The sequence below is a fragment of the Pholis gunnellus genome (genome assembly GCF_910591455.1).
Source record: "Pholis gunnellus genome assembly, chromosome: 24".
In the NCBI taxonomy this organism is placed as follows: domain Eukaryota; kingdom Metazoa; phylum Chordata; class Actinopteri; order Perciformes; family Pholidae; genus Pholis; species Pholis gunnellus.
In genome coordinates this window covers 10,786,421-10,811,146 of record NC_136551.1, presented here as the reverse complement: position 1 = coordinate 10,811,146, position 24,726 = coordinate 10,786,421, and the positions used below count along the sequence as shown (strand labels likewise).

At 48.3% G+C, this 24,726-nt stretch overlaps 2 protein-coding genes across 6 annotated transcripts in view; one reads left to right on the top strand and one right to left on the bottom strand.

The window, feature by feature from the left end:
• The window catches only part of nbeal1 (neurobeachin-like 1), a 32,587-nt gene extending 13,150 nt beyond the window's left edge, over positions 1 to 19,437 (top strand). For 3 of the 5 annotated variants that reach the window (XM_079185651.1, XM_079185653.1, XM_079185650.1), the window contains 43 exons: positions 1,213 to 1,296; positions 1,388 to 1,486; positions 1,574 to 2,145; positions 2,241 to 2,373; positions 2,663 to 2,782; positions 2,976 to 3,285; positions 3,445 to 3,530; positions 3,679 to 3,768; positions 3,885 to 4,062; positions 4,152 to 4,285; positions 4,943 to 5,102; positions 5,389 to 5,491; positions 5,582 to 5,744; positions 6,754 to 6,912; positions 7,070 to 7,229; positions 7,487 to 7,575; positions 7,710 to 8,309; positions 9,050 to 9,225; positions 9,336 to 9,624; positions 9,706 to 10,014; positions 10,117 to 10,266; positions 10,362 to 10,519; positions 10,650 to 10,774; positions 10,935 to 11,061; positions 11,146 to 11,294; positions 11,382 to 11,515; positions 11,627 to 11,731; positions 11,858 to 11,953; positions 12,044 to 12,168; positions 12,266 to 12,406; positions 12,508 to 12,638; positions 12,835 to 12,944; positions 13,066 to 13,183; positions 13,535 to 13,632; positions 13,723 to 13,839; positions 13,936 to 14,025; positions 14,128 to 14,237; positions 14,389 to 14,561; positions 14,740 to 14,834; positions 15,106 to 15,222; positions 15,440 to 15,601; positions 15,742 to 15,890; positions 15,975 to 16,747. In XM_079185651.1, coding sequence (XP_079041777.1) covers positions 1,213 to 1,296; positions 1,388 to 1,486; positions 1,574 to 2,145; positions 2,241 to 2,373; positions 2,663 to 2,782; positions 2,976 to 3,285; positions 3,445 to 3,530; positions 3,679 to 3,768; positions 3,885 to 4,062; positions 4,152 to 4,285; positions 4,943 to 5,102; positions 5,389 to 5,491; positions 5,582 to 5,744; positions 6,754 to 6,912; positions 7,070 to 7,229; positions 7,487 to 7,575; positions 7,710 to 8,309; positions 9,050 to 9,225; positions 9,336 to 9,624; positions 9,706 to 10,014; positions 10,117 to 10,266; positions 10,362 to 10,519; positions 10,650 to 10,774; positions 10,935 to 11,061; positions 11,146 to 11,294; positions 11,382 to 11,515; positions 11,627 to 11,731; positions 11,858 to 11,953; positions 12,044 to 12,168; positions 12,266 to 12,406; positions 12,508 to 12,638; positions 12,835 to 12,944; positions 13,066 to 13,183; positions 13,535 to 13,632; positions 13,723 to 13,839; positions 13,936 to 14,025; positions 14,128 to 14,237; positions 14,389 to 14,561; positions 14,740 to 14,834; positions 15,106 to 15,222; positions 15,440 to 15,601; positions 15,742 to 15,890; positions 15,975 to 16,281 — 7,101 coding nt within the window. In that variant the 3' untranslated portion in view covers positions 16,282 to 16,747. Of the gene's footprint in view, positions 1 to 1,212; positions 1,297 to 1,387; positions 1,487 to 1,573; positions 2,146 to 2,240; positions 2,374 to 2,662; positions 2,783 to 2,975; positions 3,286 to 3,444; positions 3,531 to 3,678; positions 3,769 to 3,884; positions 4,063 to 4,151; positions 4,286 to 4,942; positions 5,103 to 5,388; positions 5,492 to 5,581; positions 5,745 to 6,753; positions 6,913 to 7,069; positions 7,230 to 7,486; positions 7,576 to 7,709; positions 8,310 to 9,049; positions 9,226 to 9,335; positions 9,625 to 9,705; positions 10,015 to 10,116; positions 10,267 to 10,361; positions 10,520 to 10,649; positions 10,775 to 10,934; positions 11,062 to 11,145; positions 11,295 to 11,381; positions 11,516 to 11,626; positions 11,732 to 11,857; positions 11,954 to 12,043; positions 12,169 to 12,265; positions 12,407 to 12,507; positions 12,639 to 12,834; positions 12,945 to 13,065; positions 13,184 to 13,534; positions 13,633 to 13,722; positions 13,840 to 13,935; positions 14,026 to 14,127; positions 14,238 to 14,388; positions 14,562 to 14,739; positions 14,835 to 15,105; positions 15,223 to 15,439; positions 15,602 to 15,741; positions 15,891 to 15,974; positions 16,748 to 16,933 lie in introns of those variants that run through there. The other 2 variants (XM_079185654.1, XM_079185652.1) reach the window with 1 other exon arrangement.
• Positions 19,438 to 19,533: 96 nt separating this feature from the next.
• Positions 19,534 to 24,218, bottom strand: LOC306715331 (uncharacterized protein). The gene is made up of 7 exons (XM_079185649.1): positions 24,060 to 24,218; positions 23,298 to 23,516; positions 23,149 to 23,217; positions 21,079 to 22,274; positions 20,776 to 20,913; positions 20,141 to 20,252; positions 19,534 to 19,756 (listed from the first exon to the last, which is right to left on the bottom strand). The coding sequence occupies exons 1-7, from the start codon at positions 24,094 to 24,096 to the stop codon at positions 19,683 to 19,685; spliced, it is 1,845 nt and encodes a 614-aa protein (XP_079041775.1). The 5' UTR covers positions 24,097 to 24,218; the 3' UTR covers positions 19,534 to 19,682.
• Between the last annotated feature and the right edge of the window lie 508 nt (positions 24,219 to 24,726).

Here is a 24,726-nt window from a genome sequence, read left to right as displayed (position 1 = left end):
TGTGAATACAGGTGGACTAACCAGCAATGGGCCTTTTGTTGCTGCGCAGCCGCAACCCGATGCTTCAGTCTGCTCGGCTGGGTTTTTAGACATCAAGCTTTGGCTGCTTTCGGGGGTCACGTGTAGAACTCGGGCTCAGTAGGTCAAAGCGGCTTTAAAGTTCATTCACAGCAGAGAGATTCCAAAGTAATCATGAAAACACACAAAACTGACATTTTATAACCAGAATCGACCGTTTAGCTGTCTTGCTGTGGAGTGACCACTTGTCACAGCTGTCATTTTCATTGATTTTAATGCCCCCCCCCCCCCTCCCCTCCTCCACATTGTCCTGGTTCTCTGCGGTATACTATGGGTTCCGCTGGAATGCTATCACGTTGACCTGGTGTGTTCTCACAGAGTTCAGAGTGGTTCAAGGTGATCTGGACTCAAGTGTTTGATTCATTTATTATTTTTCGCCACAATCCCTCTCCAGCTGGTCCAAGACTCTCTTCAGGGCCAACCAGCCTACGAGCTGCACGTTCATTCTAATGGGACATGTTGGACATGAGCTTGTACAGAGCTGGACGGAGATGTGTGTGTTTGTCATGGTTTGGCTCGTGTTTTTATGGTTTGCATGCTTCTGTGTGTGTGCGAGGAAAAAGAGCGAGGTACTTCTGTGTGTGTGTGTGTGTGTGTGTGTGTGTGTGTGTGTGTGTGTGTGTGTGTGTGTGTGTGTGTGTGTGTGTGTGTGTGTGTGTGTGTGTGTGTGTGTGTGTGTGTGTGTGAGCTTCCTGCTCCAGTGAGATCATCATGCTATTAAAAGGATTTTTGTTGTTTTTTAATTATTTTATCACCTGGAGCAGAAAGACGATACTTTTCACTAAAACATCTGCAGTACAGCACCGCAGTGACAAACGATGATTTTACTCACATTCTCACACAAACTAATTGAATCAAACCAAAAGGCATCTACTTAAGTCTCTCTTTTATTCCTCTGTGTGATGCATGTTGTATTCAGCTCCTTAAATACATTGATCATTATCATTTTAGCATTGCAAACCATATATATATATATATATAAATGTGGCTTTAAATTGTATGCACGCTTGTCACCTTATAACTGCTGTAGCATTCATGTGGAATAAGAGGAGATTTGACTTGTGTCCAATCATCTGTTACTACACTGCCAGGGATTTGGCTGTAGGGACTGACGAGTCTGATCCCCCCCCCCAGGTGTTTCAAGGGCGACTAGACTCCCTCGCTGTGGCGACCATCAAAGCCCTGACAACAGTGATGCACAAATCACCGGCCGCAAAGGTGACGGGAGCACAAACGCATGCTAGTGAGGTTATTGCTCTGCGTTAAGGAAGCTTTGTAATCGTGTTCTTATTGATCTTTCCCTCTGCAGGAGGTGTTCAAGGAGAGGATCGGCTACAATCACCTCTATGAAGTGCTCACCTCGCTCGGCCAGCCGTCGCGGCTCCTCCTCAAGGAGCTGATGAACATGGTGAGAGACGGGTTGTCTTTTGCGGTCTCTCCGTGGTTATTCTGACGTCTTTGTCGTGTCGGTGTTTACGTGTGTTTCCGTGTGCAGGCGGTGGAGGGCGAGCACACCTCAGTGGGGCTCCTGGGCATCAGCAACGTGGAGCCCTTGCTGCTGCTGGTCCAGTGGCTCCCGGAGCTGGACTCGTCGGAGCGGCAGCTCTTCACGGCCGACTGGCTCCGCCGCCTCAGCTGCCTCAACCGCCAGACCCGTGCCACCTGCGTCAACGCCACCATGGTCATGCGAGCGCTGGCGGGGCTGGAGCGCGACCAGCGGCTGCACCGAGCGTGCGCCGAGAGCCTGTTGGGGCTGGTGGGCTCGCTGGGCTCCCAGTCCCTGGGCGCCAGGGAACTCTTGGGACTCCTTCGCCTCCTCAGGCCTCCAGAGTCCACTCAAGCTCACCCCTATGTGGGTCCCGCCCTGAGGGCCCTCCTGGCCATGGTACGAAAGCAGGGCCTAGAAAGCGCCATGCAGTACTTTGACCTGTCACCCAGCATGGCGGGCATTGTAGTTCCGACGGTGCAGCGCTGGCCCGGCTCGGCCTTCAGCTTCCTCGCCTGGTTGTCACTAGACCAGGACCAGCTGGGCCCACTCAGCAAGGACAAGAGGAAGCAGCTGTACAGGTGAGAGGAAAAGAGAAAGTATATTGTCATCTTAATGTCTTTTTGCAGTGCAAGAGATTATCACAAAGTGTTTTCTCGTGTTTTATCCCGTACAGCTTTTTTACCCCTGGAGGGACGGGGTTCGAGGCCTTCATCAGCTCCGCGGGTGTGCTGGTGGTGGCTGTGTGCACGAAGAAGGAGTACGTCACGGTCATGCTGCCCGACTACTGCTTCTGTGACTCGCTCTGGGTGAGTGCGGTTCAGCTGTCGACACAAACTTACTGAAAAGGTTGAGCCACTGAAATATAGAAGATAAAAGAAATACACTTTTCCAGCATTAAAATGTGCCAGTTATATTGCTGAAAGTGATTTTGAACTCTCCTCACCTTCCCCAGGGACATCTAGACTAAAAGGAAATCTGGCAACACAGACGGCAGCCTATATTTAGAAGATTACACCTTTTTAACCGAATGTCTGATTAAAGAGAGCAACGCTCGGGATTAAAGGGACTAAATTCTGTGTGTATTTCCGTTTACAGCACAGCATTGGTGTGGTGCACGTACCAGGAAAGAGGCCATTCGGACAGAGTCTCGTGTACATTTACGTGGACGGGCAGCAGAAACTGTCTGCTCCCCTCAAGTATCCCACCATGACAGAGGTGAGACCTGCACTCACTTGGTTAATAGTGGGAATTCACCAACTTCTTGGCAGCTGGATTGTGTGTGTTTTCATAAATGGCTCTCTGGTAACTTGCAGTTTGCTGTTTCTTATGTGTTTTTCTGTTTATAAGAAGAGAAAATAGGTTTCTGAAATGCACCTCATGCATGTTTCTGTTTGTCCTCCACCTGCAGCCATTCATCTCCTGCTGCATCGGCTCAGCAGGCCACCGGACCACCACTCCCCCGCCCTCCCAGATCCCAGACCCGCCCTTCTCCTCCGCCACCACGCCCACCACTCGCTCCTCGCTGGGCTCCATCCTGTCGCCACAGACCTGGGGGGGGCTGCTGGGGGGCAAGCCGGAGTCTCTGACCAAGCTCATCTCTGCGGGGACCCAGGACAGCGAGTGGGGGAGTCCTACCTCGCTGCAGGGCCAGCTGGGAAGCGTCATGGTCTTCCATGAACCCCTGCAGCCCAACCACATAAAAGCCATCTGTAGTGCTGGTAAGCAGGGGAGGAAGAGGAGGAGAAAAATGTAATGATGTTAGAACAGCGAAGCAGCAACAATATTACCAAAGAATGAAAATTAAACCAGCAATAAAGATTAGAAACTAATAAAATGTTTGCGCGCTCTCTCTCTCTCTCCTCCTGTCTTCTGCGCAGGTCCAAACTGCATCTCTCCATTCAAAGCCCAGGAATCCGAACTCGGCGACCTTTCAACCAAAATGCTGCTGCACTACTCGCCCAAGGTGATTGGACCGCTGCAGTCTCAGTCATCCCGTCAGAATGTGGAAACTTGCTTTGTGGCGTGTTCACCAATGTAGTCGTATGAAAGAGTAATTCTTCTTATTTGTTTGAAAGATATCCGCTAACTAAACTCAGTTGTTTTGTCAACAGGCGTGTAGGAACCCCATCTGTCTCGATCTGTCTCCGAACATGCTGCACGGACGCCTGACTGGGAATAAAGTGGTCAACTGGGAAATCAAGGTGGGAGGATCGTGCGGCTCCTGCCGTCGTGTAGTCGTCCTGCGCTCAGAGGAATGTTACAACTTGAATTGCGTGCATTTCTGTTTGAAAAACGTGTCGCTGTTGTGTATCTGCAGGATATGATCAACTGTGTGGGCGGACTGCCGGTGCTCTTCCCCATACTGGAGCAGTTGACTCTGATCACCCCGGATCAACAGGCCAGTGATCCTGCAGCCGGGTCCGATTTCATCACCCCTGATGTGACCACGCCAGCCGACGGAGATTGGGTCATTCTGCCGTCCAACCGGGCTTCAGGTCCGCTTTCTTTATGTCTTCCTCTTTACCTTAAATGTAACCGTGGAACTGGGGCATGTGTGGAAACAAATGTTTATTTTTGCTTTCAGAGGCGCGTCTTGAGAAGAATCTGGTGGCCACCTTCCTGTTGGTTCTGAAGCATTTCCTGCAGAGGCACCCGATCAACCAGGAGAACCTGCTCCACTCGCATGGCGTCGGCACACTGGGGGCTCTGCTGCAGAAGGTTTCCGTTTCATCTTTGCACGTGAACAATATTACCTGGAGGGCACGGTGGAATTTATTTCCCAGAAGGATGTTTTAAAAAGCATTTTCTTCTTGTTATTGTCAACCAGCAGGGTGCATTTCACAACATGAATGAATTGCATCAGGCCTCCACATGCAGAAAGGACTTAAGAGGATTATGAATGTTGCTCAACCTGAACAGCTTTTGTCCCCGTGTTTGTCTTGATTGCTCATTCTTTTTACCTCGGCTCTCTTTCTTCTCTCTTCCCTCTTCTATCTTCTGTCTGGTGCATGTGCCTAAGTAGTTATTTGTGTATCGCCAGGAAATACAGATGAATTAGCATTTAGCCCGTGGGAAAATAAAAGACTCCGCTGAGACTCAGATAAAAGAAAATGACTTTGATGCGGTGAAAGCTGCTCCAGGCAAATTAACCACACCCTGTAAATAAGTAGAAATAAACCACTAATGTGCATCTACCCACTGTTCCTTATCTGGTTTGTGGAGGCAGGTTATGTGTTCGAGGCATTGCTTTAAACTTGATCATCATTGTTTATGTTCATATCGCATGCTTTTCTCCCCCTTCTTGCGTATTATCATTTTGTAAGTGTGCATATAATTGAACCAATAGTTCAATGCATTGTTTTTGTCTGTGTTAAGCTGCCAACAGGTCACGTGGACGTCAGCGTGCTGGTTTCTGTGCAGCTGCTGATAGAACAGGTGACCTATGAGAAGAACCAGGCTCTGCTGCAGCAGCTTCACACACATCTGCTGTTCAACTTCAACATCTGGAACAAAGGAGACTTCCCTCTACGCATAGGTTAGATCTGTGTGTGTTTAATGTGTCTGAACTATTTCTTTAACGGGTCAATACTTCCTGCTGTTTTTAAGGAAGCTGAATAACAATATATGTATGTTAATGATTTATCAGGCAGCGTGAACACAATTAGAAGAAATTGACTTGCTAGGTTTGAAGAAAAATGGTGGAAACCAAAAGAGCACAGTGACTGCTCTGAATGTTATGTTACAGCAAACACAAAAGGAGTGTGTGTGTCCCCAGACCGTCACCATAATAAGTTGTGCTCTTTTGTTTCCTTCAAATGAAGGTCATATCCAGTACATGTCCACCGTCATCAAAGACAACAGGAAGCAGTTCAGAAAGAAGTATGGAGTTCAGTTCCTCTTGGACACCGTGCGCCTTTATTACGGGTGAGATGCCGTTTTCCCAGAGTTCATCCCTGTGCGACTAGTTCGGCGTCTTTCTCGCTAAACGTCGTCGTCGTGTGCTCCTTTATTCAGGAGGAACAACAACAACAGAGAGAGCGACCTGAGCGAGGACGACGTCCGCACCATCCGGGCGTCTCTCTGCGGCCTCATCAAGTACTACATCAGCAAGGGCATGTCGCAGGAGGAGATGCACAGCATTCTGGGATACATCGCTGCCATCGGAGACGAGGAGCAGGTGAGGGAGGGTCAGACATTATGACGTGCACGTAAATGTAAATGCACCTGTTTTGTGGCAGGAAATGTTATTTTTAGAAATCTTAAAGGTAGAAACTCAATCATCCTGAGAAAATAACTACTCTGTGTGTCAGGCCAACATCTAAGACATGTGGAGTAGGTCAAGTTATTATCGGTGTATGTTTGCCAGATGACCCATATCGTGTGAAACCGGTTAATGCCAGCCGCTCTTGCCGTTTTCACTGCGGGGTTTGTCTGCCGCCCCGTGAGACTGACTGCAGGAGTGCCTGCACAGGAAGCTGTCGGCATCGTTTTTTCGCCTGGCAGCCTCTCTCTTTGCATTTTTTTTTAACATTTCCCTCTCTGTAAGCAATATCCATCAGTGGCTGTCGGCTGAAACAAACCACTCAGTTTCTCAACTGGTTTCCCTCTCCGTCACCTATTTTGTGAAATCAATTTCCTCCTCTTGTCTCACCTTTTATCTTGTTTTTCCACTTTGTCTGTCACTTTGCATATCCTCTTACACCGCAGCACTAACAGTGGAAGCTTACATCACCCTCTATGAACATATGGTCAATATAATCACATGATCCTCCTTCACTGCTGGGCATCTGATCATACTTATCCATTCATCACGCCGAGTCTTCAAAGGCCATGTATTATGTGAAAACCATGAAAGTGATTAAATATTACATACATGATCCAGGTATAAATCATGCAACACAAGCACAGTGTGCATCTTTGTGAAGTGGGTTTTTATGAAGTACTAATCCATAAAGAGTATTACCGACAGTACATGGAGCACAAGCAGAGCAATGTACTGCTGTGGACATATGTTAGAGACATAAACAAATCAATATCCGCTGTATTTACAATATTTTCGCCGCTTCATTTTGCCGCCGTACTGCCTTTTGTGATGGGAGCTGAAGCAGTTCGTTACCCCTAACAATGTAAAACTCTGTCAAAACTACAAAGAAGTATTAAATGTGGTCGTTGCTGTGTGTTTGCAGTTGTGTGGGCTGCTGGAGTTGTTGCTCAGCCTCCTTCAGACCAGTCCGGCCCGGGACCAGATCTTCCTGCTGCTCTTCGAGCCCGGTGCCGCCGACTCCTGCTACGCTCTCGTGCTCAACAACAAGCACTCGGATCGACTCCGGGAGCTCGTCTTCAAGGTGGGGGTCCATCAGCAATCATGGAATTTTACAAATGTACTCGCTTAACTTAACATTAGTGAGTCAATACGGGACCCAATGCACGTCCTTCACCTGAACGTAAAAGCGACTTTTGTGCCAAACGCGACTCAAAGTTGTTGATTCTTCTTCTGCGCAGTTGTTTGAGCGCATGCTGCGCTGCGACCGCGTCTACGAGAAGAATAAGCAGCGCTTGCGGCTGAGGGAGGCGGGTTACGCCGGCCTGTCGCTGCTCTTCTCCGAACTTCACATCACTCCGACACTGATCCGCTGTCTCCTCAACCAGGTCCTCCACACAGGTCAGCTTTACTTCTGTTTCTTTTAGTTAGTGTTACTTTAAATTTAAACTCTACTCCAGTCATATTCACACTTCAGTTGAAGGCTAAACGGCTATTTTAGAGAGGCTGAAAAATGGATCAATGGAGCTCAGGCTTTATGTCGGAGGCATTAGACAGAATTGCTCCCCTGTCTGTCATTAGTAAAAAATGGAAGCGCCAATCAATACCACACACAGTTGCACAAATGTGAACTGTGTGTATGTGTCTAACATCTACAGATCATGTGGTGAACTACAAGGACCTGATGGCTCTGGTCCAGCTCACTCACCGGGCCGGACCCAGCGAACGCCTCCTCGTCTGCAAGAGGGTGAGTAAAATACCTGCAGACATCCACACGATTCATTACAAATATTGCATCACAGCAGACAAAGGAAATGACTGAAGGTCATTAGTTTAGTGCAGTTAGCGTTAACTTTAACCTTTTCCCCTCTCTGTCTTCAGGTGTACCAGCTGCTTCAATCCCAACAAGATGCTGCCGTCCAGATCTCGAAGCAGCAGTGTTGGCAGGACACTCTCATGCGGCTCTTTCTACGGAGCGACGGGTCCCAGCAACAGCGGGGCACCGACACCATCAGCGCCTGCAGCCTGGACCTGAGCCGTCCCGGGGGCGTAAGCGCCGCCAACCGCCTGGAGCTGCCGCTGGAGAGGAGGGCGCGGGCGGGCAGCGCCGGCCGCCCCGAGGACGACCGGCTCAGCGTGGGCGACACCCGCTCCGTGGACAGCCTGGAGAACGGCGACGTCATCTCGCTGCTGGACACGCCGTCCTCCTCGGCCTCCACCGAGCCGCCTCTGCACGTCAGGCCCTGGGTGGTGGGAAAGTCGGGGGGCTTGATGCTGGATCTGTCCCACCTGCAGGCCTACGAGGGCGGGGACAGCGGCAGCCAAACACCCGGCAGCATGCCCAGCACGCCGTCGCCGCTGGAGAACTCGAAGCCTTTCCCAGGGACCGCTGGGGATCGAGATGCAACCTCCTCCCTGACCGAGGACAGCTTTCTCTTCAGCGACAACATCTCACTGGGGGAGTCCTTCAACAATGCTGAGGTGAGACGGCTGAGAGGGTTCAAGAGAAAGGATGTAACATTACATTGTTGTTTACAGCAGGGTTATTATTTTTTATTGTTATATTCCTCAAATCCCATGAGAAAAACATAACATATCTCTAATCTTATCCTTTTTAAAAGGGATTTATTCACCTTCCTCCTCATACATTTCTTTTAAAGCAACTATTCAATTTAGATCAATATTAGATCTGCACAATAATCCCTAAAATGATTTCTCATAAAGCCTCTCGAAGTAAGCCAGTAAGATATTTCTGTTTCATATGATGGTCTGTACTCGGTTGCCTCGTTGCTACTACACAGCACGAGCTTCTTACTGCGCGGGTGAAATGTCAGTGGCACCTCGGGGACCCGGCGTTGCCTTTCATCCAGCGAGCTCTTCTCAGAGACGACCCGCCTCCTCCCGCAGCAGGAAGCTGTCAGCTATAGAATTAAATGAATCATTTTAAAGCCGCAGGGCTGTGGAATGTGAATTCAGCCATCACAAATGTAGTGTCATCTACATTCCAGCACGTTTTATCCGGAGACAGATTAGAGGGGGATCATGCTGCAGCTCAGGCTGTCACAAGGCTTTGAGGCTTATTCGAATGCATTAAGTAGGGAAATAAGAAACGCTGTTGTGACATCAACTGTCATCATCTTAATAAAGTCCTTTTTCTTTGAGCAATCAATGACTTCTCTCTCTTTTTCCCTCCCTTTTTTCGGTGCGATGTCGCCCCCCAGCGGGCGGAGGAGGAGCTGTGCGCCATGCTGCTGGAGATCGTGCTGTGTGTGATGTGGCGTGGGGTGGAAGGCTCGGACGACTCGGCGTGGCTGGAGCGCGGCCAGGTCTTCTCGGCCCTCACCAAACTGGCGACCGCCAACGAGCTGCTGCTGCCCGTCGACCAAATCAAACTGAGGTCAGCCCGTAGCGGGAGCTGAAAACACGTTTCCAGAGACTGGTTAGCTGACGGTATCTAACGGGTGTCCCCTCCTCCTCCCTCTGTGGCCTCTCTTTCTCCCCCCGCAGTCTCATGGAGCGCATGCTGGAGTGGGCGGTGGGCGACAACCGCGAGGCGTCGGCCGCCACGTTGCCGCAGCACACGGAGAACGCGGTGCGGTTGCTTCACATGGTGCAGGACTTCCTGCAGGCGGAGGGCCTGGTCAACCCGGCACTGTGGACGGAGAAGGTGCTGGAGGAGACGGTGACGCTGATGGACAGCCTCATGGTGTGGTACTCGGCCGGCGCTCAGTGGTTCCAGCTCTCCCAAGTTGGACTACGGCTGCTGCTGGGCTTCATGGCTCAGGAGGACCCTGAAGTGAGCGATTCTTCCCACTGGCCCTCCTTTCCGTGTGTGTTTCTTTCATTCATGTTCATTAATAAATGGCCTCTGTCCCAGGTGTGTGCCATGGCCACAGCCAAGCTCAACGGCATCCTGCAGACTAAACAGGTGTCCAGCCAGGACGAGGCCTGCTACCTGCTGGGTAAGGTGGAGGGCATCCTGCGGCGCTCCATCCAGGAGCAAAGGGAGGAGACGTACTCCTTCCTGGTCCCCCTGCTGCGAACGCTGCTCTCCAAAGTCCACCGCCTCCTCTTCATAGAGCTGCACCTCCCCCAGCTCCCCGACACCAACGGCAGCCCGTCCTTCTTCGAGGACTTCCAGCTGTACTGCAACTCCCCCGAGTGGCGCGTCTACCTCGACAAATATGTACGAGATGGAGATTTAGAGTTAATCGTTGTCTTGGTTTATATCGGATTTATTGGAAAACTTAATGTGAATGTTCTCCTTTTCACTTCCACTTGTCTCCAGATTATCCCGTACATGAAGCAGTATGAAATCGAAACATTCAGCCAGGGCCACGAGACCATGGCTCTCTACTGGAAGGAGTGCTACGAGGCTTTCATGGTCAGCCTGCATAAGAGAGAGAGGGAGAGGGGTGAGAGCAAGATCCGCTTCCAGGTGAGTTGGATCAGTAATAAATAATAACTGAAGCCTTTTTCCCCCTCCGTCTGATCTAAGCTGAAACTCATCTCTCCTAACTTCTTCCTCTTCAGGAGCAATTTGTGGAGCCTTTCTCCCGCCGCGGCCGCCAGGAGAACCTCCGCTACAACAGCATGTTGAAGCAGCAGCACAGCCAGAACAGCGCCACCCTCAGGCAGTGGAAGGCAGCACGCCGGGGTCTGGTGTGTGAGAGAGGGCCCTGGGCTGACAGGTACCGACGTCAACCGCTCTCCTCTGCAGTACTCTACTGTAGTACAAAAAGTGTATTAATATAATATATAGAGATGTAAATAAAGGCTGCCTTTGAGAGTTACAAGTGTGTTTTGTAACAACTCTAACAGGCAGCAGGATGAGATGCACTGGAGGGTGTCCAGCGCTGAGAACTTCTCCCGCATGAGGCTGAAGCTGGTTCGTAATTACAACTTTGACCTGCACCGAGAGGCCAGCGCTCTGAGAGACAACCTGGGTAATGCGACAACGCCTCACTGTGGGCATGTTGGTGTCTGTGTCGTCTCTTAAATGAACGCTTGAATATTTGGACTAATATCAGCTGCACTTTTAGCGTTTGTCAGCTGGATGCCTCCTCTCAGTGTTGAATCCTCTCCCCTCTCTTTTGCTTTTCTCAGGCGTCCATCAGCAGCGTGTAAACGCAGAGTCTCTGCTGCTGGAGGCCGCGAAGCAGGTCAAAGTCAGCGACCTGGAGGACGACGTCCTGGAGCTGCCGGAGGACGACCCGGCCGCCGCCAACAACCAGTCAGTCTTCAAACACAACAACCACAGAACAACCGTTGTAGAAACCAAGTCGAGAGTTACAGCCTACGATTCTTTGTCCCGCAGAGTTGAAGCAGAGGAGGCGGGCCAGAAGGAGAAGCTGGTGCTGTGGGAGGACTGCGAGCTGGTGACGGTGGTGGACGTGGTACCCGGCCGCCTGGAGCTCACCACCCAACACATCTACTTCTACGACAGCAGCCAGGAGAAAGAGGAAGGTGAGGAGAGAGCGAGGGAGGAGAAACGATGAGGTAAAAACATCACTAAACCTTTACGTACACTAACGGTCAACCTGTTTCCTGAAGGAGTGGGCCACGACTTCAAATGGCCCCTGGCTCAGATCCGAGAGGTCCACCTGCGGCGTTATAACCTCCGTCGCTCAGCTCTCGAGATCTTCCTCATCGACCAGACCACTTACTTCCTCAACTTCAAGAAGGAGGTAATGGATTTAACTAGGCGTTAATTTCAGAGGCCTGTTGAATGAGGTTTGAGTTTCATTTGATCCTCTCCTGCCTTTGAAATAGTTTACGGTTGTGTTTCTCATGAACAGGTGAGGAACAAGGTCTACAGCCGCATGCTGCTGCTGCTGCGATCCCTCAGCCTTTATGGAACCCGCTCACCGCAGGAGCTCCTCAAAGCCTCCGGACTGACACAGGTCAGGAAACGTTCATTTTGAGCGTATAATCACAAAAATGCAAACAATGTCATCTTGTTTTGAGGTAGATCATTTTAACAGAGAGGATTTGATGCTACGGTTTGTAATATTTTGTGTTTTGCACAGAAATGGGTGAACCGGGAGATTTCCAACTTTGACTACTTGATGCAACTCAACACGATTGCAGGCAGAACGTACAACAACCTGGCTCAGTATCCGGTGGTACGTCCCTCACTGAATACTTGACTGTACAAGTGTGGCGACGAGGTGAATGTTTGAGCTGACTTGTTGTGTGTTTGTGTGTTTTACCAGTTTCCCTGGATTCTAGCTGACTACACTTCAGAGGAGCTGGACCTGTCTGATCCCCGGGTCTTCAGGGACCTGTCGAAGCCAGTGGCGGTTCTTAACGAACGCAATGCCAAGGCTGTTAGAGAGAAGTACGTCCACTCATTCTCATCATTAGATTATCAGAGGAAGGCACGTTGCTGCCGATCTGTCTTGCTCAAGTCAACTTTTTTTAATTTGTCCCGTCAGGTATGAAAGTTTCGAGGACCCAACGGGCACCATCGACAGGTTCCATTATGGCACCCACTACTCAAACGCTGCCGGAGTGATGCACTACCTGATCAGAGTGGAGCCCTTCACCTCCCTGCACATCCAACTGCAGAGCGCACGGTAAGGAGACCAGTTAGTCGCACCACTCCTCCTCCTCTGCTTCCCACACATGTTAAGTGTTGATGATAGCTGCTCATCCTCTCCGTCCTGCCTCGGCTCAGGTTTGACTGCGCCGACCGCCAGTTCCACTCCATCCCCGCGACATGGCAGACCCTCATGGACAACCCCAACGACGTCAAGGAGCTCATCCCGGAGTTCTTCTACTTCCCAGAATTCCTTGAGAACCAAAACGGTAAGCTTCGAGTATTGAGGATTCTTTTTCAAATGCTCTGAAATATTATAAACAAAACTATCGACCACTTCCATCAATGCTATGATGGCAGCACGTATTTTCATAAACATGTTTTGTTTTCTGATCCTTTCCTTTCACTGTTTATTCTCTCTTTATACCTCGCTTCCCTCTTTCTGTTCCCTTGTCCCTCATCCAGGCTTTGATCTGGGTCGCCTGCAGATCTCCAAGGAACGGGTCGGCGATGTTGTTCTACCCAAATGGGCCAAGTCCCCCGAGGACTTCATCTACAAGCACCGCAAAGCCCTGGTGAGACGCAGCTCTAGTTCTACTGCGTCTTCGGGATCATCCTCAGTAGATGTTGTGGAACAATTTGATCTTTTTGATATACAAGGCACATGATGATTGTAATAATGTGTTTTGGTGACAGGAGTCGGAGTACGTATCGGCGCACCTTCACGAGTGGATCGACCTGATATTTGGTTACAAGCAGAGGGGCCCCGCGGCGGTGGAGGCCCTCAACGTCTTCTACTATTGCACATACGAGGGTAAAGCATCCAGAACAGTGGCTTTTATTCTGTCCTCAGTCTTTAGTTGACAATGTTGTTCTCGTACACATTGTTTCAGGCATTCAGTCACACTCTTATCTTTTTCAAACACCAAAAAATACATTTAAATAATTGGTGATTATTGTAAGTTGTATTTCAATAAATTAAAAAAAGCATTTACTTAGTTTTTCCTGTTAATTCCTAAAAGGGAAATAATTTGACATAATTGTTTCCAAAATGCGTATACAAAGACTGCAAGATTGTATTTTATTATTATTTTGCAACAACGACGTCCTAACCACCGCCTTTGTGAATTGTCAGCACAGTGTTGTGATTGGTTTGGTGTTGCAGGGGCGGTGGACCTGGACGCCATCACGGATGAAAAGGAGCGCAAGGCCCTGGAGGGCATGATCAGCAACTTCGGACAGACGCCCTGCCAGCTGCTCAAGGTGCAGACACAACGTGAAACCCGTCGAGCTGATGAAGTGCTGCATCTGTGCCAATGAATCGGATTTAGACTTGTGTGTGTGTGTGTGTAGGAGCCCCATCCAGTGCGACTGCCTCAGGAGGAAGTGGAGAAGAGGAAGGCTCAGCTTGACTCGTGTCCTTTCAGCATGTTCGAACACCTCAGCGACCTCAAGTCCTTCTTTGTCGAGGTTTGATCTTTCTACTGCTCAGTAAAGGAATCAGGAATAATTTAACCATAACTTTTCATGAAAACGTGCCCCTATAATAACCCCGTCATGCTGCAGGGCATCAGTGACAACGTGCCGCTGGTTAAGGTCGTGGTGCCAAAGAATCAGTCCCATTCCTTCATCACCCAGGGGAGCCCTGACACCATGGTGAGCCGGGTGCTGCTCCTTTGAAATGATAGAAGTTGTAAACAACAGGAATGAATTAAGGGCAGACATGTGATGTCTTGATGGTGTTTGCTCCGTCTGCAGGTGACGGTGAGTCAGAACTGCCTGGTTGGGACCCACGGGTGGCTGCCTTACAACAAGAACATCTCCAACTACTTCACCTTCATTAAGGACCCCACCGTGTCTAACGCCAAGTGAGAACACTCATGCAAAACGCAGTGTTTACAGCAGAGCAGCTCCGCGGTAACAATGCAGCGCTGCCTTTTTGCCGCCAGGTTGCGTCCTCTCTAAGCTCTCCCTCCCTCCCTCCCTCCTCTCTGTCGTCCTCTCACCATCCTCACCCAGGACCCAGCGTTTCCTCTCCGGACCCTTCGCCCCCGGCATGGAGGTAACAGCGGGGCTGTTTGTGGCCTCCCACGATGGCAAGCTGCTCTTCAGCGGCGGCCACTGGGACAACAGCCTCCGGGTCACCTCCCTGGTTAAGGGCAAGACTGTGGGACAGCACATCCGACACATGGGTAAACACACACCCTACACCCGTACGCACACCTCAGCGAAGAGAAGTCTTGAAATCTGTCGCATCCAAAACAAGCAGGCCAAGCACGATGATGATGATGACACTTCCTGCAAAGTCTTTTTCCCCGTATGTGTTGTATGTCCTGTAACAATCGGCGGTTTCGCTCGCCTCTCCTCCAGACATCGTGACGTGCTTGTCGACGGACCACTGTGGCATCCACCTGATCTCTGGCTCCAGAGACACAACCTGCATGGTGTGGCAGGTTCTGCAGCAGGTCAGCACAGCCGGGACTCGTGACAGATTCTGATCTGCAAAAATAGAGTTTTAAAGTCATAGATTCAACTTCATAAAACGACACAAAGCAGGTGTAGTTTGCTAGAAAGAAAATAGTTCCTGTAGGAAACCGCTCACAGGAAGGTGTTATCTTGACTAACCGGGTCATGATTCAAATGTATTTGTTTTTAGCTCTGAGCACCGCTATCTTCTCTCTTTATGTCCGACGACCGGACACGTTCCCTCTCAGTCTCCTTTGTGTGTCTGTGCAGGGTGGAGCTCCCGTGGGTCTCCATCCCAAACCGGTTCAGGTGTTGTATGGACACATGGACGAGGTGGTCAGTGTCAGCATCAGCACAGAGCTGGACATGGCTGTGTCTGGATCACGGGTAAGATCACACACACACACACACACACACACACAAAGACGGCGCTCTGCTGGAGAATGGAATCACGTGTGGGTTCTCAGTCACATGCTGAGTCATTGTAATGAGCTGGATATGTTTAATTCTGGGTCTTTAAAGTAGAGAGATTTGCCAGGTCTTGTTTAGATACCATGCGTGTGTGTGTGTTGTTCACTGTGTGCTTCCACTCTCTGTGCCCCAGGATGGGACGGTGATCATCCACACGGTGCGTCGGGGTCAGTACATGCGTTGCCTGCGACCGCCGTGCGACAGCTCCCTGCCGCTCTCCATCCTCCACTTGGCCGTGTCCTGGGAGGGTCACCTGCTGGTCCACACCTGCCTCGAAGGCAAAGCAACGCTCAAGGTGCACACAGATATACACAGATGCTGCAGGGAACCTGGGAAAGCTACATCTCAGATGTTTTGGACTGTATGTGGAAATGAGTGCCTTGGATTTTTGAGGATTGAGATTAAGTCAGAAAATGTTTCATTTTCTCTCCCCAGGATAAAAACGCCCTCCACCTTTACTCCGTCAATGGGAAGCACCTCTGCAGCGAGCCTCTGAAGGAGCAGGTGACTGATATGTGTGTTTCGGGGGAGTACGTCGTCATCGGCAGCGAGCAGGGATACCTGTCCATCCGTGACCTCTACAGGTAAACTCCTCAGAAATTGCATTTGTCTAACAGCAGTCTGCGTTGCATGTGGGCGTCACAGCTGTGTTTGTGTCTCCTGTGCAGTCTGTCGCTGTGCGCGGAGCCCATGGCCATGAGGGTGCCGGTGCGCTGCGTCTCGGTGGCCAAGGAGCAGAGCCACGTCCTGGTGGGCCTGGAGGACGGCAAGCTGATCATCGTGGGCGTGGGCAAGCCAGCGGAGGTAAAGAGCTCGCTGAGGAACTACATCGCTCAGAGCCTGGAGGGGTCGCCGCTCTTGGCGTCCCCCCTGCTGGCCCCGCTCCGGGCCCGCTCGCCAACCCGCCTGCTACACCAGCGCGACCAGCTCGTGTTCAGCCCCTCTCCTAGCTCCCATAAACCCCAGTGGCTCTAGTCCCCTCCCCCGACACACACACACACACACACACACACACACACACACACACACACTTACATCTGAGCCACACAGATTGAACTCGTTCTTTGAGCGGACACAGAGGCCACTAGAGCCACAACCGTGACCTGAAAACAACTTTTTGTGCTTACATCATCCGTGCAATATTTGACTTGATTTGGCCATTGACCTGGGATAAACTCCAAACCCATGCTGTTTACCTGAAGTGTCATTATGTGACGTGTTTGTGTGCACTCCACCACTGTAACAAATATGCTGTGAAACAAACTTAAGACTGATTAACACTTTCTGCAAACTCAAGCCATATTAACAGTGTAGCCACAATCTAATACTGAATAATCCTGCGCCAAGATGGACTTTAATGTGTTGATGATGTACATAGTGTGGTAGTGTAGATGAGCTGGATGCAGGCAGTGAACCATCGCACCTTTCTGCTTTTCATCTTTTCTCACCAAAGTGAATCAACCTTTGATTTATTTGCCTCACAAGTCAATCAACCTGCAATGAACTAATCGATCACTCATGAATCATATCCCTCCCTTCTTTCCTTCCGGTTTCCTTTGACTTCACACTTCTCCTCCCCCACTCTCCTCCATCCCACTTCCTCCTCTTCTTCCTCCGCTCTTCTCAGATGCGCTCGGGCCAGATCACGCGGAAGCTGTGGGGCTCCAGCAAGAGACTGACCCAGATCTCCTCGGGGGAGACGGTCTACAACACCCAGCACGACCACGACTCACCCTGAACCCTCCCTCCCAAGCGCATCCAACATTCCTCGCACCCAGTTCGCCGCCATACCTGTCAATCACCAAACAGTTTGCTTCATCCTGTCTGAGGAACTCCCTTCTGTTCCTCCAGCACCTTTCCACTGTTTAATGGCCGTTGTTTTGAGGCGCTAGAGCATCGCAAAACCCGCACGTCCATGCGTCTGTTATGTTTTTCTATGTGTCTTTTTTTCTGCTTTGGATTGAGTGTACGGCGCTGGCGCCTTGGCTCGAATCCAGCCTCAGCACCACCACACCACTACCAAACACCATGGCTCCTAATCCCCCAGCTAGCCATCATCATTTTCTACATGATACTAATGTTTCTCCAGCAGGAGCCCCTCCACAGAGGCCCTGTGTATTCTCCGACCTGCTCAGTTAAAGATATGACAGGATCGGTGAGCTAACTGCTCTCCTGTGTGAACGTGTGTGTGCACGCTCAGTGTATTGCCGTGCTCTCTGTCGAAATATAGTTTCAAGTGGCCTTCAGTTTGCCTCCGCTGCAGACAGGCTGTGCTCTGTAGACGGAGACTTCTCATGGTTGCCTCAAAGCTGCCACACAGCAGCCTTAATGCAGTAAGACGGCTCCATCACTCACAAGACCAAGCTCTCTGCCTTTCTTATGCATTCTTATATATATTTACATATATATATATATATATATATATATATATATATATATATATGTGTGTAAATGTTTGTGTGTTTTTTTTTTTACTGTTCATTTCTTGTCTCTGGGTTTGTTTCTTTTGGACAGATGTATGCATGTGTCCAGCAACTTGGCGTCTTTGTTCGTATGCATAACATTTTTGGTCCATTTTGAGATTAGGCATCAACAACATTGGTGATGGAGAACACATGGTGGTTGTTGTTGTTGTTGTTGTTGTTGTTTTAACGCTTCGATATAGCCGACTTGTTTTGTTCTAGAAACATCTGTAGCGTCTTGTCTTTAATGTCAGCATGTCATTTCAGAACTAGTTTTGTAAAAGAACATATTCTCACTACGGACGAAACACTACATTCTTATGTGAAGATGTGTCACTGCAGTACAGAGAGATGCAGCTTTAAAGTCACACAACACTTCATTGAATGTTTTTAATTTACTTGAATCCGTGTTTATTTATAAGTAAAAGTAGCAGTTTTTAGAATTCCACTTTTGTCTCTTGAATACAGGCAGCGGTATTGCATATTTAAAACTGTCCCGACTGTTCAGACAGACGCCTGCAAAAGAAGGAGGAAGACGAAATCCTCAAGGGCTTAACGAGATGTCAGTGTTAACGGCAATACAGCTCCTTCGCCGGGTGGCTGTCGACGCTTCCTTCCTGTCTTGGTTTGCTCTACCGGCCCTTTATCTCAGTCTTCCTGTAGCTTAACAGCAAATGCACCATATCTCCCTCCCTCTGCTTTTAGCTCGCATCATTGCCTCAAACTACCATCCTCTTATTATTTTGACATCTCATCCTCCTTCCTGTGCGTTGTGAACAACAACAAGGCTCACAGGCCTTGTTGAGGTGGATTAGAAGACGTGTTGTTCAAGTGTGTGAATGTGATTTCTTCACACAAAAAGCCACAGAATGAAGCTCTTGTGGATGAGACTGTGTGATTTATATTTGTTGCACCGTGTGTGTGTGTGTGTGTCTGTGTGTCTGTGTGTGGGTGAGGACATGCCAACGATGCGTTTTTATTTCTTTAAGCCAAAATTCTGTTGATGCGGTTCCTCTGATTCTGTGGATGACGGCAGACCTTGATTGCTTCGGGTCATGGATTCGGCATTGGACACAAGGTTTCTCTGGTGTTTTTTCTGTATTTAGTTTTTATTTAAATGTCACAGCAAGATGGAGCGCAAAGACCAGTCTGTGTCCTTCTTTCTGAGGTTTCTGTGAAAGACGTTTTTCTTCGTTCGCTCGTCCACATTTTGTCGTTCAGACAATAGACCACTGTTTGGGTTGTTCCACGACTGCAACAAACGGAGTGCCTTTTATCCCAGTGTGGCATTAACACAGGTTTCTCTCATCGTCCCCGACCTCACGGTAGATCTAATGAAAGCAGCATTCCACATGTGAAACCTCCAGTTTCAACGGAAGCCAAGAATATAGGACTTCAAAGTGAAATCAAACAAAATTACAATTTTGTGTCTTAGCAACATTCTCTGTGACTGTCACCAAATGGATGTGTGTATATCTGTGATTATTTATGAATACAGTATATAATGTACAGCATGATTTTTATTTCTGCGTATTTGAAATGTACTTTTGCACTTTCCAGGTACTAAATTGTAACAAATTGTTTTAACTTGGCTCCCTAATCTGTATAAACTACTTTGTATACACAAGTGGAAAATGATCATTAAAGTCTTGTCTAAATTTAAACGGGTTGTATGAGTTTGTGGTTCTTCTGTCTGAGGAGTGGACTGCCATGGCTGAGGTAAAAATGTCTTCTCTTTTGTGCACTAATCACACACACACACATGTAATATGCCAAGTTTTATTTGAGGAAATACAGATGTACACAGAGGATGGTAGCCCAAACTAGTGTCAACAACCTTGTCTGTAAGATTGTGAAGGATGAAGAAGAGGAAAGCGATCCAGAGAGCCTCCCTCTAATGCTTCTTTCTGCTCTTCATGCAGTGATCTGGTACGAACAGATGGACGCTCTCTTCAGGTCACAGTCGGCGGCCGTCCACCAGCTCTCATCTGCAGAAAGGGTCGGGTCAGGTAAAAGTCAGGTTGGCTCACCCTAACTTGGCACACAGTTCAACGCTGGTTACTGGTATTTATGAAACGTATGATTGTGCTAATGGGACAGAACAATAAGGACGTAGGTCTAAGCAGTTCAACAGGGCAAAGATTCCTTCATACAAGCTTATTTTATCTTATCTAACTTTCCGTGATGTAACCACGACGGTTATCTGACCTTCACTGGTTGCTATCCCTTTAATTAATAATGTGGTTAAAGGTTTATTTATTTTTTATTACATAGTCGCTCTTAAACGGTCTACCTGCCTGATACAACAGCCTTCTAGGAAATGCTGATTGTAGATATAATTCAGTGGTTTGCGTGTGTCTGTGTGTTCTTACCCATCTTGAACATCTCCACACAGACGGGTTTATCAGTGTGAATGTTGGGGTGACCTGGCATCCAGTCGCTGTAGTGCCACTCTGACCCGTCTACCCATGAAGCCTGCTGGTTCTGAGGAGTGCAACGCCAACACACATACAGGTTGTCAAGAACATGCACGCGTAATAGGCTTAATTCTTCTTGAAACGGACCGTTAACACAGTGTTCAGATCCTTTACTAAAGTAAAAGCAGCAATAACAGGAAAAATCTTACTTCAGTAAAAGTACAGAAGTATCATGAGAAAAATACACTTAAAGTAAGTAAAAGTATGCAATGAAGAAAAGGGCCTCTTGTCCCATATACGTTATAGTTTATTTTGAAATTGTTAATACTGTTCATAAGTAGGATTTTGCTGGTGTTTGCGACACAACAGAAACAGGTGGAACATTTGAAAAATGAAAGTTCAACGGTCAATGTTCTACCAAGGTAAGAATAACACTATCTGTCCTGTTGATAACATATCTGATGACACTCTCCTTGGCCTCGATTCTGTGCCACAGTACAGGACCAGACTGTTGGCGTTACAGCCAGTAAGCACGTTCATAAAGATGGTGATGTGACTCTAAACGGGCCTAGTTAATGAAAGGAACTTGCCTTGACCGTGCCTCCCAGCCAGGTCAACACAGCGTTGTTCTTGCCACCCTTGGTCACCAGGTAGACCAGGCGGGAATGCAGATCGCCAGTGGTTACAGATGCAAGCTCAGCATTTGGGGCGAGAGATCTGCATAAGGCCTGAGATATATGACACAGAAACGTTTGAGATTTAATCTGTTGAGCCACAAACAGACCTTTAATGTGAGGATGTCTTTGACACAAAACAGTGTAGGTGACATGGACTCACCACTGTCACTCAGCATCATTGTTTCTAATTGTAACATGAGGTGTCATGTGTCTAACCTGTGCATCTTGGAAGGCCAGCTGCGTAGGATTGAACTCATAGCAGTTTCCATTGATGACCTCCCCCTTACATGCCACTGTCTTTTTCTGGAGCCTGGAGGTGGAGGGTTCAGTGCCCTGTCTAAAGCCCTCTGGGATTGGAAGAATGGGTTCAGTTCCCTGTCTGAAACCATCTGGGATTGGAAGAATGGGTTCAGTTCCCTGTCTGAAACCATCTGGGATAGACCTCATGGGTTCAGTTCCCTGTCTGAAACCATCTGGGATAGACCTCATGGGTTCTGTTCCCTGTCTGAAACCATCTGGGATAGACCTCATGGGTTCAGTTCCCTGTCTAAAACCATCTGGGATAGACCTCACGGGTTCTGTTCCCTGTCTGAAACCATCTGGGATAGACCTCATGGGTTCTGTTCCCTGTCTGAAACCATCTGGGATAGACCTCACGGGTTCTGTTCCCTGTCTGAAACCATCTGGGATAGACCTCATGGGTTCAGTTCCCTGTCTAAAACCATCTGGGATAGACCTGAAACCATCTGGGATAGACCTCACGGGTTCTGTTCCCTGTCTAAAACCATCTGGGATAGACCTCACGGGTTCAGTTCCCTGTCTGAAACCATCTGGGATAGACCTCATGGGTTCTGTTCCCTGTCTGAAACCATCTGGGATAGACCTCACGGGTTCTGTTCCCTGTCTGAAACCATCTGGGATAGACCTCACGGGTTCAGTTCCCTGTCTGAAACCATCTGGAATAGACCTCACGGGTTCAGTTCCCTGTCTGAAACCATCTGGGATAGACCTCACGGGTTCTGTTCCCTGTCTAAAACCATCTGGGATAGACCTCACGGGTTCAGTTCCCTGTCTGAAACCATCTGGAATAGACATCATGGGTTCTGTTCCCTGTCTGAAACCATCTGGGATAGACCTCATGGGTTCTGTTCCCTGTCTGAAACCATCTGGGATAGACCTCACGGGTTCTGTTCCCTGTCTGAAACCATCTGGAATAGACCTCATGGGTTCTGTTCCCTGTCTGAAACCATCTGGAATAGACCTCATGGGTTCTGTTCCCTGTCTGAAACCATCTGGGATAGACCTCACGGGTTCTGTTCCCTGTCTGAAACCATCTGGGAGATGAGGAGCAGAGGGTTCCTCGACCCGGACCCAACCACCACCGTTCTTATGGGCTGGAACATACACAGAGACTGGAAAACAGAAGACAAAGGTTACAAAGGTTACACTATATTATACAGGCTTATTTAAGTATAGCTAGATTATATTGAGTACATTAAATAAATAAAACAAAACTATGAGTTGTGAGGAATTGAAGTTTTAAAGCATTCCTAGTGCTGGATATTATGTGACACAGTATATTTACTTGTAGGAGTTTAAACCAAGGAGTGTGGTCATTTCATGCATTGAATGTCTGTAAGAGCGGGGTGAGATCAGAACAATGGGTCATCAGTCAAGGGGGGGCTCAGCCAATCATTGAGCTGATCGATGGGTGTAATATGAGACTCTTCAGAGACCTTTCGGGGGGGAGGGGGGGGTTTGAAACTCTGGAGGAGGTCAGATCTTCTTGGAGCCATCCGGCAAACGCACCAGTATGCTGGGTGGCCTGAATTGGGCCTCCATTTTTTATTCGGTTTGTAACTGTTCTTATGTGTGTGGGATAATAAATCCATTAAGATTTTGACTTAAACCTGCTGTTCTGTTTGAGAGGCGGTTGAGAGCACATGGCTGAAGGGAGGGGGGGGGTTTCTCTCTGTGTTCAAAGGTTACGGCCCTAACAGAGTCTAGAGCCATAATAAAAACATTCACAATGACAATGCTAGGATGTTGAAGTTTAGCAAGTTTACTATTTCCACCATCCTAGTTTAATGTGTTAGCATGCTAACATTTGCTGGCAGACACCTCCTTATATTCTTGGGGCCAGTTTCTTTGTTTGGTTCTCCACGCCCCCGCTTCCAGTACACTCCTCACGCCCTCCTCTTACTGCATGAAATTACCTCTAATGATGAAATGACTTCTTGGTTTAAACTCTTCGCTTTAAAACTTAGATTCTTCACACTTCCTCACCTTCATCTGTCAGCCAGTGTCTTCTCTCCATCTCTCCAAATCCCTTTCTCAGAGAAGGACGTCTGAAAGCTAGAAGAGGAAATATACATATGAAAAACAAAAGCGGGTTTAAGTAGTTAGTTTGGGATTGGGTTTGATTATATACTTACCCACTCTCCTGTCCATCTCACTGATGTGTTCCTGCACAAGGCCAGTGTTGAGGTCAACAAGGAATCTGCTGGAGGGCTCGGTACCTTGACGGAAGCCGTCAGGAACAGGTTCATGGATGTCGGAGTGTTCGGTGCCCTGTCGAAAGCCATCAGGGAGCTGATAGGTTGAAGATGTCTTCTGAAAACGTCTTTGGACTGCAAGTGGGGCAGCTTGGAGGCCTGTGAAGGGTATTTTACACATCCTGCTTATTACCTTTGCCAAGGAAGCTGTGTTTTGTTAATCGGGGGAAGGGTGTCGCATGGGCCACGGAAGAACCCATTCAATTTTGGGGCGGATACACGCATTATTGTTCACTTTTATAAACATTGCCAGACAGGGCATTAGGCCTTGGCGGAGGTCTGCGCGCTCCGAGTGCAATTCCAGTTTATTTAGTGTTAGAGATGCTCACATACAGGCGACTACCTTGCTGATTAGGCAAATAACTTGGCCATATGACAGATGAATATAACTTTTTGGCTCTTTACAGCAATTTATTTACTATTTAGTTTTTCTTAAACAGAGTAATAAATCAATAATGGTCTATGTCTTATTTATGTACAGTCCAGTTGCTTGGATTACACTGCTGTAAAAACCTCCGATTAGAAATGGACATTTTTATATTCTCCAAATATATCAAAGGAAATATGTTACTGGAAAAAAACTGAATTATCTTCACTACAGTTAATGTATCAAAAAAGCATAACTGCAATGAAAGATCTTACCTGACAGCGTCAGGAACAGCAGCACGAACTTGAACATCCTGTAAACGGCAGAATAAACGGAGCAACTTGAAACTGCTCTATGTATATCCTGTGCTCTGTAGAGAATGTAAACCTGCAGACTGTGGGTCAGTTCTTGTGTCGCTTACCTGAGTCAGCGGAGATGAACACTTGGGAACAAAAGGCGTCCCATTAATATATCACTGTCTCGGTAATAAACCCCAGATAATAACAGTGAACGAGATTATTGATTAATCTGCATCTCCCATCCCATGGCTTTATGATGGCTGATATCGGATGCACTTTGCCCTCAGGGCTCGCCTGCCAGCAGCCAATAAAGTGCAGTTTACCCTTGACATCCTATAATACTGTACCGATACAGTCTATGTACTGTACACATCCTGTTTTGTAAATACGTTGAAGGTGAACGACACTTGGTTTACTTGAATCAATATTTGTGACTGGACAGAGACTGTGGAGGTCATTAATGGTTGGGGGGGGGGGGGGAGTACTGTAGACCTAAGGGGTTGTAGACAAACCTCAGGGCCCCTTATTCCAATTTTTCAAAATAAAATCCCGGTCATGTTATATCTTTTTGAAATAAGTGATTCGTTATTCTATATATCTGGCTCCACCTGATGCAGTAACATGCACACTGCTGATGGATCGT